This window comes from Alosa pseudoharengus, unplaced genomic scaffold, assembly GCF_046254945.1.
Source record: "Alosa pseudoharengus isolate Yale_2024_CS ecotype anadromous, Long Island Sound unplaced genomic scaffold, YU_APseudo_1.1 YU_APseudo_1.1_scf_4, whole genome shotgun sequence".
NCBI lineage: Eukaryota > Metazoa > Chordata > Actinopteri > Clupeiformes > Clupeidae > Alosa > Alosa pseudoharengus.
Genome location: NW_027468774.1, coordinates 35,806,245 through 35,819,953, shown reverse-complemented (window position 1 = coordinate 35,819,953; position 13,709 = coordinate 35,806,245). Strand labels below are relative to the sequence as shown.

Below are 13,709 nucleotides of genomic sequence, written 5' to 3'. Positions count from 1 at the left end.
CTAGTGCTGTACCTACGGCTGGGCCCTCTCACAGTTTTTAAATGGTCAGTAGTGGGAACTACTGTTGCCTTCATGATTTCCTTTTAAAACTTTCTTATAAGGAGGAGATATCAATTATCAACAATCACAAGCCAGCTGGAACCTGCGGCTCTCTCTCCCTCTCGTGAGTGCAGACGCTTTCCCAATTAAATGGATTGCATATGTTCACGTTAGATCTGCTGCAAAGGAGATAACTAAGAGTTAAATTAGTTTAACATGATGTTATCTCTATTTAACATGATGTTTTGACATTGACATTGTAAACGTTATCTAAGGAGAGTGAAAAGCAGTTTGCAGTAAAGCTAACCAACGTCTATCGCAGGAAAAAAATAGCGAGCAGCCTGATAACTAGCCTAAATGAAATGCTCGGCGGGCCGGATGAAAGTGCTTGGCGGGCCGGATCCGGCCCGCGGGCCGTAGTTTGCCCATCCCTGGTTTAACCCATCCGAAGGTGAAACGATCAATCCTTGTCTTGATTTCGTGCCGTTCATTAGGCATTATGAAATTGTTCAAAAGTATCAGGCCTTTCTTTTATTTTGTAGAGCAAACAACAAGAGGTAAACTTTGCCTTGGTGTAATGAGATAGGAACCTGGAAATTGAGAGCTGGTCAATTTCTCTCAAGTAACTAGAGCTGTTCTGTGTCTTGTGAAGCGTTTCCTGATTGAAGTTACCTCTAAAAGGAACCCCTGAACAGTTTAGCAGCAGGTGCCTGCATAGGTTAAGAGACCAGGCTAAATGGCGTGTTGCATAAAACTGGTCTGTGTTGTTGCTCGACTCGCAAAGTGTAGTCTTTCAGTGTATGATACGAACTACAGGAACTACATAGCCTATTTTTGTTGTAGGCTATCACCAGTGTCATTCCTAACATTAGAATTGATCATTGCTCTAGGTGCATGTGCCTTAATCTGAATGTTTAACATTGTTTATGGAACATATTTATTGGCATACAAATCTAAATGAGGCCTAATGTTTTAATGTACCACTGGCCCGTAAAAACATCTACAAGAAATACTTCATCCCCTTCTGCAATAGCCATACTGAACAGCACAAAATTAACACCACAGTCAGCTGATACCTCAACACCCCATGTCTTGTTTTTATTGTGGGAATGTTTCCTTGTGACTGGAACCTTGTCAAAGAAAGAAATCTGTAACCCTCCTGTAACAGACAATAAAGTATCTTATCATGAATTAAACCAACAAGAGTAATTGAGCAAATATTTACATTTAATGGTGCTGCTAACAGGTGAGACACCTTTTTGATGGGGGGCACTAGAAGCAGAACCGTTTCCCCACCTAACCCTACTCTACCTCTAACTTGGTCTAACTCCAAAACAAAACCTAGCTGGCACCAAACCAAACCCAGTTGAGAAATTAGTAAAAGTTCAAGGGATCAGTGTTGAAATAAACTTGTACATTAATCTTGTACAGGATCCTTTTGGAAGTACAGCAAGCACATTGTTTTTGTAAACAAAGGTTTTAAATGCAGTTGCTTACTCAATATTTCAAAGAAAATACACATACATGTTGTTTTATTCTTTCACACAAACATATGGTATTTATGGGCGTTTGAGTGCGTTTTTGGGAGGTAACCATGTACGCCATGCAGTTGGAGGTGCAAACAAACGCTGCGTCGCCATTGAGATCACATAGTAAGGAGCTGGCTCGAGGGTTATGAAAGTATTTTGTAGTGTTTAGTTGTATAATGAAAGCACAGTTTTTATAGCTATCCATTTGTGTTCACCTCTGGCTCCTTGGCTATCAATTTGGTAACTATAACGGGCCATTTGATGTCTTTAGAACACTTAACATATCGGAAGTGTCAAATGTTGAGTTACTCCAGTCTAGATATTTTGACGTTATTCACTCCTATGATATATTTCTATTGTCTATCCAAAGTAAAGTGCCTGTTTCGATGTTAACTGATGGTCAAATCAACCAATAATCCGATATTGTTTGCACCTCCAAGTGGTCTGTGACGTAAGTTTGTGTGAAAGAATAGTGGTGTCAACCATCCTCCTCTGTCTGTCATGCCTGCCTCATGCTGGATAAAGTGGTGAAAATACACCTGGTCTTCAGTTTACTCCTACATTCTCACCATCTCACTCCTGACCAACTAACCAGTGAAAGCAACAAATGTTTATCAAAAACAAAAGCTTATCAGAGGTTGAGTGGAATGTCAGGGGTAAAAATCTTTCCAAAGTCTTTCCCAGAAGAGCATGATGCCCCTGAGCCCCATCCGTTATGCCAGTTTGATCTTTCCCTGTGGGCAACTGAGTTTGTATATAATGATAAATCCATGATTGTTTTTTTTTCTTCAGGATGCCTGTTGTGCCTTGTGAATTGATGTGATTAGCTTCTCATACCCCTTTTCTGCAGGTTGTGTCAATCAGGCTTGCATTCTCACCTCACAGAATGGCTGTGCTACGGCAGTTTGGATTACTTCTGTGGAAGAACTACCTACAGCAGGTTGGCAAGACTGTTTGATGTGTTAGAGATGTATACCTGAAATCAGGAAGGACTTTAAAAATACCTAGTAAAGATGAGGATCTATTACCGAGCCCCTGAAGGGACATGGTGGAAATAATTTTTGGTGGACATTTATTTTTAGAGCTCCTTTTGTAGTTCCCTCGCAATAGTTTTGCTTTCCCTCGCAATACTTTTGACTGTGAGGGAACGCAAAACTGTTGAAAGGGAATGCAAAACGTATTGTGAGGGAGCGCAAAAACATTGCGATGGAACATAACATTATTGTGAAGAAACTATCAGTAGCAGTTCAAAATACAAGAATGCATTCCCACCTCAACAACAATAAATTCCCACCATGTCCCTTTGGGGTCTCTGTGGATTATGGGACACATTGTGGAAACCTGACCAGATTTAACCAAATGTTTGACTCTACAACAATAGAGGCACATTGTTAGTCTATTTCGTTTTTGGAAAAAAAGGGTGCTATGACCTCTGGGAAATCAGTTTTCCATGTAAATCTGTCATGACGGAATATGGGATAGGAAGTGTTTTCTCCTTACACCCTGGTTCACTTTTACATTACACTGTGGCATTGGAATCTGGACTGTTACCTAATTATAAGCAGTTTAGAAATCATGCAATAATTGCAGTGAACTCTGGTTTATACTACTTAAAACTACTTAAATAAATCAATGTTGGTTTTTGCTCTTGTATCTGTGTACATGTGTGCCCTCATGGATGAATTGGCAGCAGAACAGCAGATCCATATCTATTAGTGTTATTGTCAAAGTTGTATTGTGGTCTTATTGTCAAAGCCGCTATAATACTGATCAATATCAAATAAAGCTGATATATAGCAAATATCTTATAGCTGGAACAACAGTATAGGCTATGCACAATTTTGTAGAGTAATTTCTGGTGGTTTTCATTGTGATGGGTTAAGTTGTGCTGCAGAGCAACATATTAGCGGTAAAAGTAGACAAGTTGTGGCCTGCTTATTTAAGAGTACAGTCTTAACATAAGGCTAACATAATCTTTTTTCTGGTGTAACTACAACGTGAGACTGGGGAGTTGCTCAAGGGCAGACTGTGAAAAACAAAGTCTCTTTGAGCAGTAAGAGGTATAACCAGTCTTACTTAACTGAAAGGCTGTCTGTTACCCCTCCCTCACTTCCCTGATCCAGTTGTGGTTGCTAGGAGATATGGCCCAGTACGGCGACTTTACAAGGGTTGGCTCAAAGATAGGGAAAGCAAGGAAGCGAGGGAGGAAGAAAAGGGAGAGAGTTCATATGAGGTACTTGCTATTCAAGGAAGTAGAAATGGGAGTGTCACAGCAGATGTAGTTCTGCCTAATATGTGTGGCACTACTCCATTCATTATACTCACAAATAGTAGGCTATATTATCTCTTGTGCTTCAGTTGTGTGGAATGCGAATATCTCTTCACCGTAGCAGTTTCTGTCTGCATGCAGCATTCACTCAAAGCTAAAAGTATCTGGCTTCCGTCTGATAGGTAGTAGCTTATCAGTCAAAGAGTAAACACGATAAGCATAACTACCACAACAATAATGCTGCTGAGCTTCCTTTCCTCTTTCTTCAGTTTTCAAGAGGTTTCAGTGGGTGAATATATACCACACTCAGCCATGTATTTCAAGAATAGAGGAAGTTATGGAAAAGTCCTGACGCAGGCAGTGTGAAGTTGTTTCATGTTGTTTCATCCCCTCTTTTACTTTATTTTTGCTTGTTGTTGTCTCTTGTTGTCTCCCTTTTGTCAGTGGTGTAGTCTAGTTAGCTGTAGTGGATATACTGTGATGTAGTAGTTAGCTGTAGTGGATATACTGTGATCAACCCCAAATGTTAATACGTATCATTGCCTATTTTAAGTGGGTATACTGAGATGGTGATGCTTTTTAAGTGAGTATACTGTGTAGTCCTGCATATCACGTAGACTACACCACTGCCTTTTGTCCTTCGCCATCAACAGAAGCGGCAGATTCTGGTGACGCTGGTGGAAGTCGCTTTGCCTCTGCTCTTCTCCGCCATCCTGATTGTCCTGCGCCAGCGGGTGCCCTTCAAGAACTACCCAAATGCAACACACTACAACAGCTTCTCTGTGGACTACATGCCCTTGCATATGGAGTTTGCCAACTTCCAGCTGGCCTATGTGCCAGGCAATGCCAGTGTGGTGCGCCAGGTGGCTGAAGATGTGCAGCGCAGCTTGGGGGTCATGGCCATCAGCTCTGGTGGGTACCAAGCAGTAAAACACTATCTGATTGGTCCAAAAACATGCCAACACTTCATCTGATTGGCCCCAAAATAAGGACAGGATGTTTCTTTAGAATTTAGAATAGTGCAGACAAGTCCTATAATAGCTTTTCTTTTCATTCTCATGGCATGAAAGACTAGCTTAAGGCCACTGGTATTTTTGGAAAGAGCATGACATAAGCTCATGATGGTAAACACATGAGTGGGCAGAAATGGCTTACTCATCGAAGCCATGAGGAAGACAATATGATGATTTGGCATACAGAATAGTGAATTAGTCCTTGGTAATGAACTGTTAATAAACTGCATTTTTATTGTGATATTTGGGTCCAGCCTTCAGCAGCAGTGAACATACTAAACATTACATTACATTTGGCTGACGCATTTGACTTCCGACGGTTACTGTTAAAAACATGGACCATAAATCCAATGAAATATAAATTGTGTTAATATTCAGTAGTACTACCTATGAAATTGACCAGAAATAGTTAATCATTAATAGCACTAATGTTTATTGTCTTCATATGCCCGTTGGTTCTTGTGCACAGCTGTGCAATGTGCCAATCCAGTATATTTAGATAACAGCTTTAGCCTGTCAGGCCTGTATCACTGGGTGTGCAACTTTTCCTCTGCGGCACATAGCGCATGGGCACTAGCTAATGGGAACATGGGCACGTCGCAGGGTGCAATGAAGCAGAATTCAGTTTAGGACAAACTATCCATAAAGAAAGGGGGAAAGCTTTAGCTGGAGAAGAATACACAGCTATTTTCTGAATGGTGTTCAGTGATAAGAGAGAAGAAATAGGATCCTTGAGAGAAGAAATAGGATCCTGTTATTTAATCATCAGGGATCTATAGTTTGCTTTCTGTCAAACCACATTTTCTGTGTGCATACCTCCAGATTGTCTGTGTTTGTGGAATGCAAAACTGGTGTGCCTTTCTGTCAGTGACTTTCTTATGACCTCGCAATGTTTTTTTTTTTTTTACCATTTCTAAGAGCTAGCTATAAATAAAGATAAGCTTGGAATGCATGGTGAATTATGGTTCCAAGTGCCAGGCAAATTAACAAGTACTAGAAGACTACACAGGACTATGATGGGGCTACGCTATCAAGTTCTGAGGTACAGAGCCACAGCGGGCTTGTTGTTGGGCCTCTTGAAGACTGGAATGCTGTTCATTTGGATAGTTCAGCAGATTTAGCAGATTTACAGCATGGTGTAACAACAACGGTAAACACCCTCTTTGTGCAGGGTGTTCCTGTAATTTTAGATTCATGTAGCTGTTGTGTTTTCTTAAGCACACATTCACAAAGTAAAGAGAGAATAGCCAGTGCAACAACTGAAGTGTGTGTGTTTGTGTGTCTGTGTGTTTGTGTGTGTGTGTTTATGTTTTATTTCTTTTTGTCTCCAGTCCGTGGCTTTGAGACGGAAGAACAATTTGAAGAGTTTGTGAAGACAGATCCTCACTCAGGGAAAGTTCTGGCCGCGGTGGTGTTTGAGAACACATTCCTCCATGATGACGAGCCTCTTCCATTAGAGGTGAAGTGTTGGGGAGAGAGTGAAAGAGAGTGCTCATGTTCAGTGTCTGTGTACAGGTTCACAGATGTTTGTAATTTACAGTACATTGTTATATTGTTGGGGTTGGTTTAATTTAATTGTTATATATGTGATATAATTTTAAAAAGGAACTGTAATACAGCAGAGTTATAGTATTATGTACAGGCTAATTTCTTCTGTTCCTTAAAATAATACAATGAGATAGAATAAGACAACTTGGTGTAGATTGTGCATTAATATGTATATTGCATTAGATGGAAAAGTGATGACCAAACATTGATGCAAGAGTTTCTCTGATTTCTCTAGTCTAGTGCATGTAATACAATTCTTTATTTATTTATTGTATGTCCAGGTGAGTTATCACCTGCGGTTCCCATACAGCCCCCGGTTTGCACCTCCCAAGGAGAGGTCGGAGCTGAACCCCAATAATGACCTGGACTGGCACACGCTCAGCCTCTTCCCCCTCTTCCAGTTACCTGGACCCCGGGAGCAACACGACCCACGTGGTGGCACACCAGGTGAGCTGGCACCAAAGCAAACACTGCATCCTCTCAGTAGTGTTTGATAGTTTTATGAGTGTCATATCATCAAGCTTACAAATTTCATACGTCATGGTTCAGATGTTTCAACATACTTGTTGTCGTATTTTCTAAATCACTTGAATGTTTACAAGACCTTTGGCAAGCATGTGCCTCTGATTGAGAGCAATTGGGTAAATATTGTGGTTGTAGCCACTAGCCAGGTGGGAAACATCTCCCCTGCCATTTCATTGCTCCTGCTCAGGGCTCTCTGTGCTTGGTGGAACCTTCTGATTGCTTCGCTATGTGGTTTGAGAGGCAGTTTGATTGGCTCTGTCTGCTCCTTGTGGAGCTTCAGTCTGGGCATTCTCTCTATAAGGGTTCCCATGACAACTGTGGCACTTCCCTGTTATCCTCTAGTTCTGATGATGTGGGATGCCTGTTTGTGTGTGAGATGTGGAGAGAAGCTTTTTTAATCCTGTTGCTGTTTGTCATGGTCAGGGTCTATTCAAAGATAACCGTACTGTGAGTGTTTGCATGTAACAGTTATCTTTTTTTAATTTGATCTGGAAACAGCCTAAAAATCTAAATTTTCTAAAAATATCCTATTCAAATAAAAGCTTTGTGTAGATACTTGATTTAGGGATGATCTTCCTTCACAGATACTGGAAACCTCATCTGGGTTGGAAATGAATTACATATTATTTAAATTACAAACATTTATAGACAAATCTTGTCACAAGTCATAATTGCAGTTGTATACAGATACACAAACTATGATCTATCCTCCTTTAGATTGATATGGTAATTTCCAGTCACATTAGGCCTACAGAATAATTTGTAAATGTGCAAAGGGAAGTGAAGTTATCCAACAGTTTTTAAGAAGGTAAAGAGGATGAAAAGCAGTCTTTTGACAGACGTAGACTTACCAGCTCAACGTTCTACACTGTTGGGTAAAGCTGAATGATGCTTCCTAAACAAAACTCAGGAGAACCCTATAGGGAATTATTGACAGGCTTTCACTCCCACACAATCCCTACGCTATAGGCATCCTAGGACATGGCCAACTACCAAGCTGTACTGTTGCTGCATGATGTTGTCAGCACTCTAAACCAAGCATTCCAATGGGCGAACTAGTGAAATGAGCAGTAGTCTTCATTTAACTGTCCATCGTGTCCAATGGTGACACAGTTGGCGTTGGCGCCACTTTATGTGGCTGTGGAGGCCAATACATGTGCCACACACTCACCCACAGGAGGGGCAAGGGAGCCCTGATGTGGTCATTAGGTTGTAGGTTGTTTGGAATGTCTTTAAAGAAAGTAAAGAAAGCTGGTCTACTGTATATCTGTTTTGTTGCCCTGACACAGGTAACCTGCCCGGCTTGAACTATAGAGTGTCAGAGGCACAAGATGACTTGAATTTATTTAGCAGGGCTTCAGGTGGTTACTATAGTCTCTGTAACTCCTTTTCTGTCCGCCAACAGTCTCCCATAAAGGGCTTGGTGAGGAAGGCGGCGGTCAGGCCTATGGATAGTGGTCTACCCAGTATTTTTTGTGAGGTCCATATTTTTGCTCTATAGAGCAGAGTGGAGACCCACACCGTGTGGTAGACTGCAACTTTGGTCCAAAGGCTGATAAAGCTTTGAGGATTCAGTTGTTTATTTCAGTATTTAGTCAGAGGTGAGTCTGGAGTCGGCGGATATTGAATAGGCTTATGTCAAGACAGCACTCCAGGTGAACACCATTATTATTATTATTATTATTAAATCCTTTGGCCGATGCTTTTATCCAAATCGACTTACAGACGTCGGTTATTACAGGGCCAGGACCCAAATGTTGACCCAACTTCTTGACACTGATTGGAGTCCCCCCATGAGGGCTCTGGCTTGCATCCCATCGTGCAGCTGCTGCAGGATGGAGAAAAAACTTGGATGGTACCCCAAGTTAGCAGAGCTGTTTCCAGAACAATTCACAGTTTACAGTGTCAAAGGCTTTGCTGAGGTTAATGACGACTAGAAACAGGTCTTTGCACTTTGCTCTCTGCTTTTCTTGAACACCTGCCGTAAGACCATGGCAGTGGTGGATCTGGACTTGCGGAAGCCAAACTGTGTTTCTGGGAGAGCACTTTCTGAGATGTGCTCCACCAGTTTGTTAAGCGGGATTTTTGCCAGAATGGCAAAAATGCACAAAACACATGCACAGAAACATTCTATTCTGTCACAGTGTAAACAGATAGTCTTATATGTATGTGTAAAAGTACTGAGCTGTATTGCCAAAAATCAGTAATATTATTACAGTAACAGTATTACAGTAACATATTATTACTAGATTGGCAAACTAATAGTTTACAACATATTAGATTTACATTTACATCTACATTTGATGTACATGTATTAGCCCAATTTCCGTGTCCATGAGTGTATGATCTGTCTGTATTTTATTTATTTCTCACTCGTTGTGTGTGTGTGTGTGTGTGTGCGTGCGTGTGCGTGTGCGTGTGCGTGTGCGTGTGCGTGCGTGTGTATGTGTATGTGTGTGTGTGTGTTTGGCGTGTGTGTGTGTGTTTGGCGTGTGTGCGTGTGCGTGTGCGTGTGCGTGTGTGTGTGTGTGTTTGGCGTGTTTGTGTGTGTGTGTGTTCCTGCAGGATATTATCGTGAGGGCTTTCTCACTCTTCAGCATGCGGTGGACCGGGCTATCATGCGTGCATACAACAAAACGGCGGCAAAGTCTCTGCTGGCCCATACGCGTGTGGTTGTGTCGCGCTTCCCCTACCCGGCCTTCATCTATGACGTGTTTATTCTGGTCATCCAGAACCAGCTGCCCCTGCTGTTGGTGCTCAGCTTCACCTACACCTCCCTCAACATCATACGAGCAGTAGTGCAGGAGAAAGAGAGGAAACTCAAGGTCTGGAAGAGTGTGTGTGTGTGAGTGTGTGAAAGAGAGAGAGAGAGAAAGAGAGAGAGAGAGAGATTCAAGTGTATTACATGTTCTTATCTATATTTCTGATACATTGCTGATTGGATCATAAATGGCCACAGCAATGAAGAGGAATGACTGATAATGACTGACTCAAGTCAAAGTCAAAGTCAAAGTCTGCTTTATTGTCAATTTCTTAACATGTCAAGACATACAAAGAGATTGAAATTACGTTTTCCACTATCCCACGGTGGAGACAAGACATATTTTACCAATTAGGTCCACAGACAAACATAACATTCAAGTAAACAATATAAAAAGTAAATAAGAAGGCACATACAATGAAGAAATAAGAGCAGCAAAATTTAGGTTGAAACAAAATCAACTCTTCTCTATTATTGTGTTACATGCTCCAACTGTAAAGCACTTTGAGCTGCATTCTGTGTATGAAAGGTGCTATACAAATAAAGCTTATTATTATTATTATTATTATTATTAAGTATGCCTGCAGATTTGCTTGTCTCAGTGTGTATGTGGAGGGGTATTTACCAACTGTTTATGTCAAGTATTAACATTGTTAATAACTAAATGCATTCTCTTGTGTTGCAGGAGTACATGCGAATGATGGGCCTCAGTAACTGGCTCCATTGGACTGCCTGGTTCCTCATGTTCCTCCTCTTCCTCTCCATCTCCATCTTCTTTGTCACACTGCTCTTCTGTGTGAAGGTCAGTAGACATGAGTGTATCATTGCAGTTTTGTGTTAATATATGTATGTATGTACAGTATGTTTGTATGTATGTATGCATGTATGCATGTTTCCTATTGTATTATTGATTTGATGTATATGATTGTCTGCTGACTGTGTTTTCAATGCTTTGCTGTGCTCTGATAGGTCAGTACCAAAGGAGCTGTGTTGACCTACAGCGATCCAACCCTGGTGTTTGTTTTCCTGCTGGTGTTTGCTGTAGCAACTATCAACTTTAGCTTCATGATCAGCTCCTTCTTCTGCAGAGGTGGGTGTGTGTGGTAAGGTCTCTGGAAAATGGGAAGTGAGAGTGGAAAGAGCCAGCTGTTGGAGTTTTGTCATGTCACATGAAGTTCACATGAAGTGGCCATGTATGTGTCCTTTGGGTGCATATGTTTGTGATTTTGAGAGCATATGTTTGTGTTTACTTCTGGACACTAGGAGTGATAAGATGCAGGTTTTTTTTATTGGTGGGTCAGTGTGTTATTGATCTAAGTAACATGGCTGCTGTGCTCTAAAGTAAACGTTTGTCATCTTAGTCAGCTGACTGGACAATTCCCTTTCTTACTGCAGTACACAACCACACACTTGACACACCCACACACTTGCCACACACACACACACACTTACACACACACACTTGACACAACTAATGCAGACACTGAAAACATGTGATCACAAATTAATGTTTTGATTAAAAAAGTTTAATAAAAATGAAATGAAACCTGCAGACATAGCTATCTTTTTACACAAGACTGACCAGACTTTTTACACAAGACTGACCATCCCTAGTGCTACACAGAAATCATTACCCACACACACTATTGTTAGAGAGGTTATTGAAGAGACATTGAAAACCCTGAAAGACCGGTTGTTCCCTGTGAATTCCTGTGTGCCTATTCGAGTGCTTTTATTCTGCCAGATGCCTCACTTCCTTCACTGATGCTGCCTTCATCAACAGACGTCAGGGATACCTAATACATAACTCTTCTACAGCCCAAATGGCACATTGTCAGTTGTCATCAGGTTTTTTAGTGCCTATGAATGTAAAAAAAACCTTGATATGCCATTTTTCAATGTCCTCGAGTCTTCCATTTTAAGCGCAAAGTGTTCTATGCCCTTGGTCAGTGTGTCCATTGGAGTGAATGAATGAGGCACAGAGCACATGTTATACAGTTCTATTAGAAGGATGGAGTTTTTATGTGGGGTTCATAAATGTACTTTTAGATTTTTTTCTGAACCTGTAGAGCAACTGTTTTTACACTTGTTCCACTCTTTTTGGTGTGTTTGTGTGTGTGTGTGTGTGTGTGCGTATATGTGTTTACAGCTAACGTTGCAGCTGCAGCAGGTGGTTTTATCTACTTCCTGAGTTACCTGCCTTACGTGTTTCTGTGGCCACGCTATGACCTGCTGAGCCACGCCCAAAAAGTCTCCGCTTGCCTGATTTCAAATGTTGCCATGGCGATGGGAGCACAACTCATCGGCATGTTCGAAGGCAAAGGTCAGCCCTACTGCCCTAATTTCAGTCTACAACTGGTTTTCAGCTCTAAAATATACAATAGTCTATTACTATAATAACTATTTACTATTAGTATTTTTGATAACAATTTTTATAATGTCTGCATTAATAACTATTCTATTTTATATAAGTATGCATTTACATTTATTCTTTTAGCAGATTTATCCAAAGCAACTTACGTACAGAAAGAAAATAACATTCAAATAGAAAGAGAATAACATTCAAACAGAAAGCAGGGTTCCTACGCAGTATGGAAAACCTGGAAAAGTATGGAATTTGATTTTAGTAATTTCCAGGTCTGGATAAGTATGAAAAAAAAAACAAGGGTATGGAGAAATATTTGTGTTTCCAGACTATTGCATTTGCAGTACTAATCACTTCACTCAGGTCATAATGAACCATTCCTACTGTTGTGTAGCTTAACTGTCAGTCCCCATCGTCAAGATACAACTATAATACAACTAAGATACAACTAAAAATGACCCAGCTAAATGGACGAATATTAAGTGTCATTTTTTAATTCACTTCAGTTGTCCATACCTTTGTTTTAACCGAGTTATCCCAAACTAGAAGTGGCCACAATGTCGAGAATATGGTCAGAAAAATCTACCGAGAAGTTTGGAAATTTGAGTATGGAAAAAGTATGGAATTCTGAAATGCAAAATGTGTAGGAACCCTGAGAAAGAGAATAACATTCAAACAGAAAGAGAATAACATTCATACAGAAAGAAAAGTGCTCATTGTATACTCATTGTACATATGTGGTTCTCTTCCATGTATACATGCAGCACCGTATTAATTGAGTATTGTATTTTTGTTTTCATCTGTTTTCCATATGTGTGCATCCCCACAGGGACAGGGGTGCAGTGGAGCAATCTGTTTCAGCCGGTGAGCGTGGATGATGACTTCTCGCTGGCCCAGGTGATGGGCTTGCTGCTGCTGGATGCAGTGCTCTATGGCATGTTGGCCTGCTATATGGAGACCGTCTTCCCTGGGGAGTATGGCGTCCCGCGGCCCTGGTACTACTTCCTGCTGGTAAGTCACAAAAAAAAACGAAAACCCTATCCCAGTCGCAGTTATCCTGTGCATGGTATTTAGACAATGAACTCCAGTTTTGTTTTTTGTTTTTTAAGTATAAACGCGTCGAGATAGAAGTGTGGTAGGTATGTCTGGGGAGACAATAGCAACAGGTGTCCGACGTAACCACTGTAATCCCTGTAGCCCTCCTACTGGTGTAGCACCCCACGTGTTGCCCTGCTGAAGGAGAAGGAGGAAGAGGAGGATGCAGAGAAGGCACTGAAGGGAGAGTTCATAGAGGAGGAGCCGGCTGGCCTGGTGTCCGGAGTCAAGATCAAACATCTAGCCAAGGTACGTTCAAATGCACCCGCACAAAAATGCACAAAAGTGCAGAAGGGCTGCATAATTTAATTGATTAATCGATTAGTCGTCAACTGTTAAACCAATTGCCAACTATTTTGGTAATCATTAATCAGTTAGTGTCATTTCTTAAAGAAAATGCCTAATAATTCTTAATGTAAAACATTTCAGCTTTACTTACACCTCTATGACCGACTAACTAAATATCTTTGCCATGTGGACAAAACAAGGCATATTAGGACAGTCTTGGGCTTTGGGAAACGTTGACAATTTATCGATCAATTAATTGAGAAAATAATCAACAGAC

General features: G+C 41.0%; 1 protein-coding gene across 1 annotated transcript in view; it reads left to right on the top strand.

Annotated features, from left to right (window-relative positions):
* abca3b (ATP-binding cassette, sub-family A (ABC1), member 3b) overlaps positions 1-13,709 on the top strand; it is a 30,071-nt gene that overhangs the window by 846 nt on the left and 15,516 nt on the right. Inside the window, exons 2-11 of the mRNA XM_076266061.1 lie at positions 2,419-2,508; positions 4,491-4,749; positions 6,182-6,309; positions 6,680-6,845; positions 9,489-9,748; positions 10,370-10,486; positions 10,654-10,774; positions 11,834-12,007; positions 12,879-13,060; positions 13,247-13,393. Of these exons, the coding sequence (XP_076122176.1) occupies positions 2,455-2,508; positions 4,491-4,749; positions 6,182-6,309; positions 6,680-6,845; positions 9,489-9,748; positions 10,370-10,486; positions 10,654-10,774; positions 11,834-12,007; positions 12,879-13,060; positions 13,247-13,393 (1,608 nt within the window). The 5' untranslated portion in view covers positions 2,419-2,454. The remainder of the gene's footprint in view (positions 1-2,418; positions 2,509-4,490; positions 4,750-6,181; positions 6,310-6,679; positions 6,846-9,488; positions 9,749-10,369; positions 10,487-10,653; positions 10,775-11,833; positions 12,008-12,878; positions 13,061-13,246; positions 13,394-13,709) is intronic.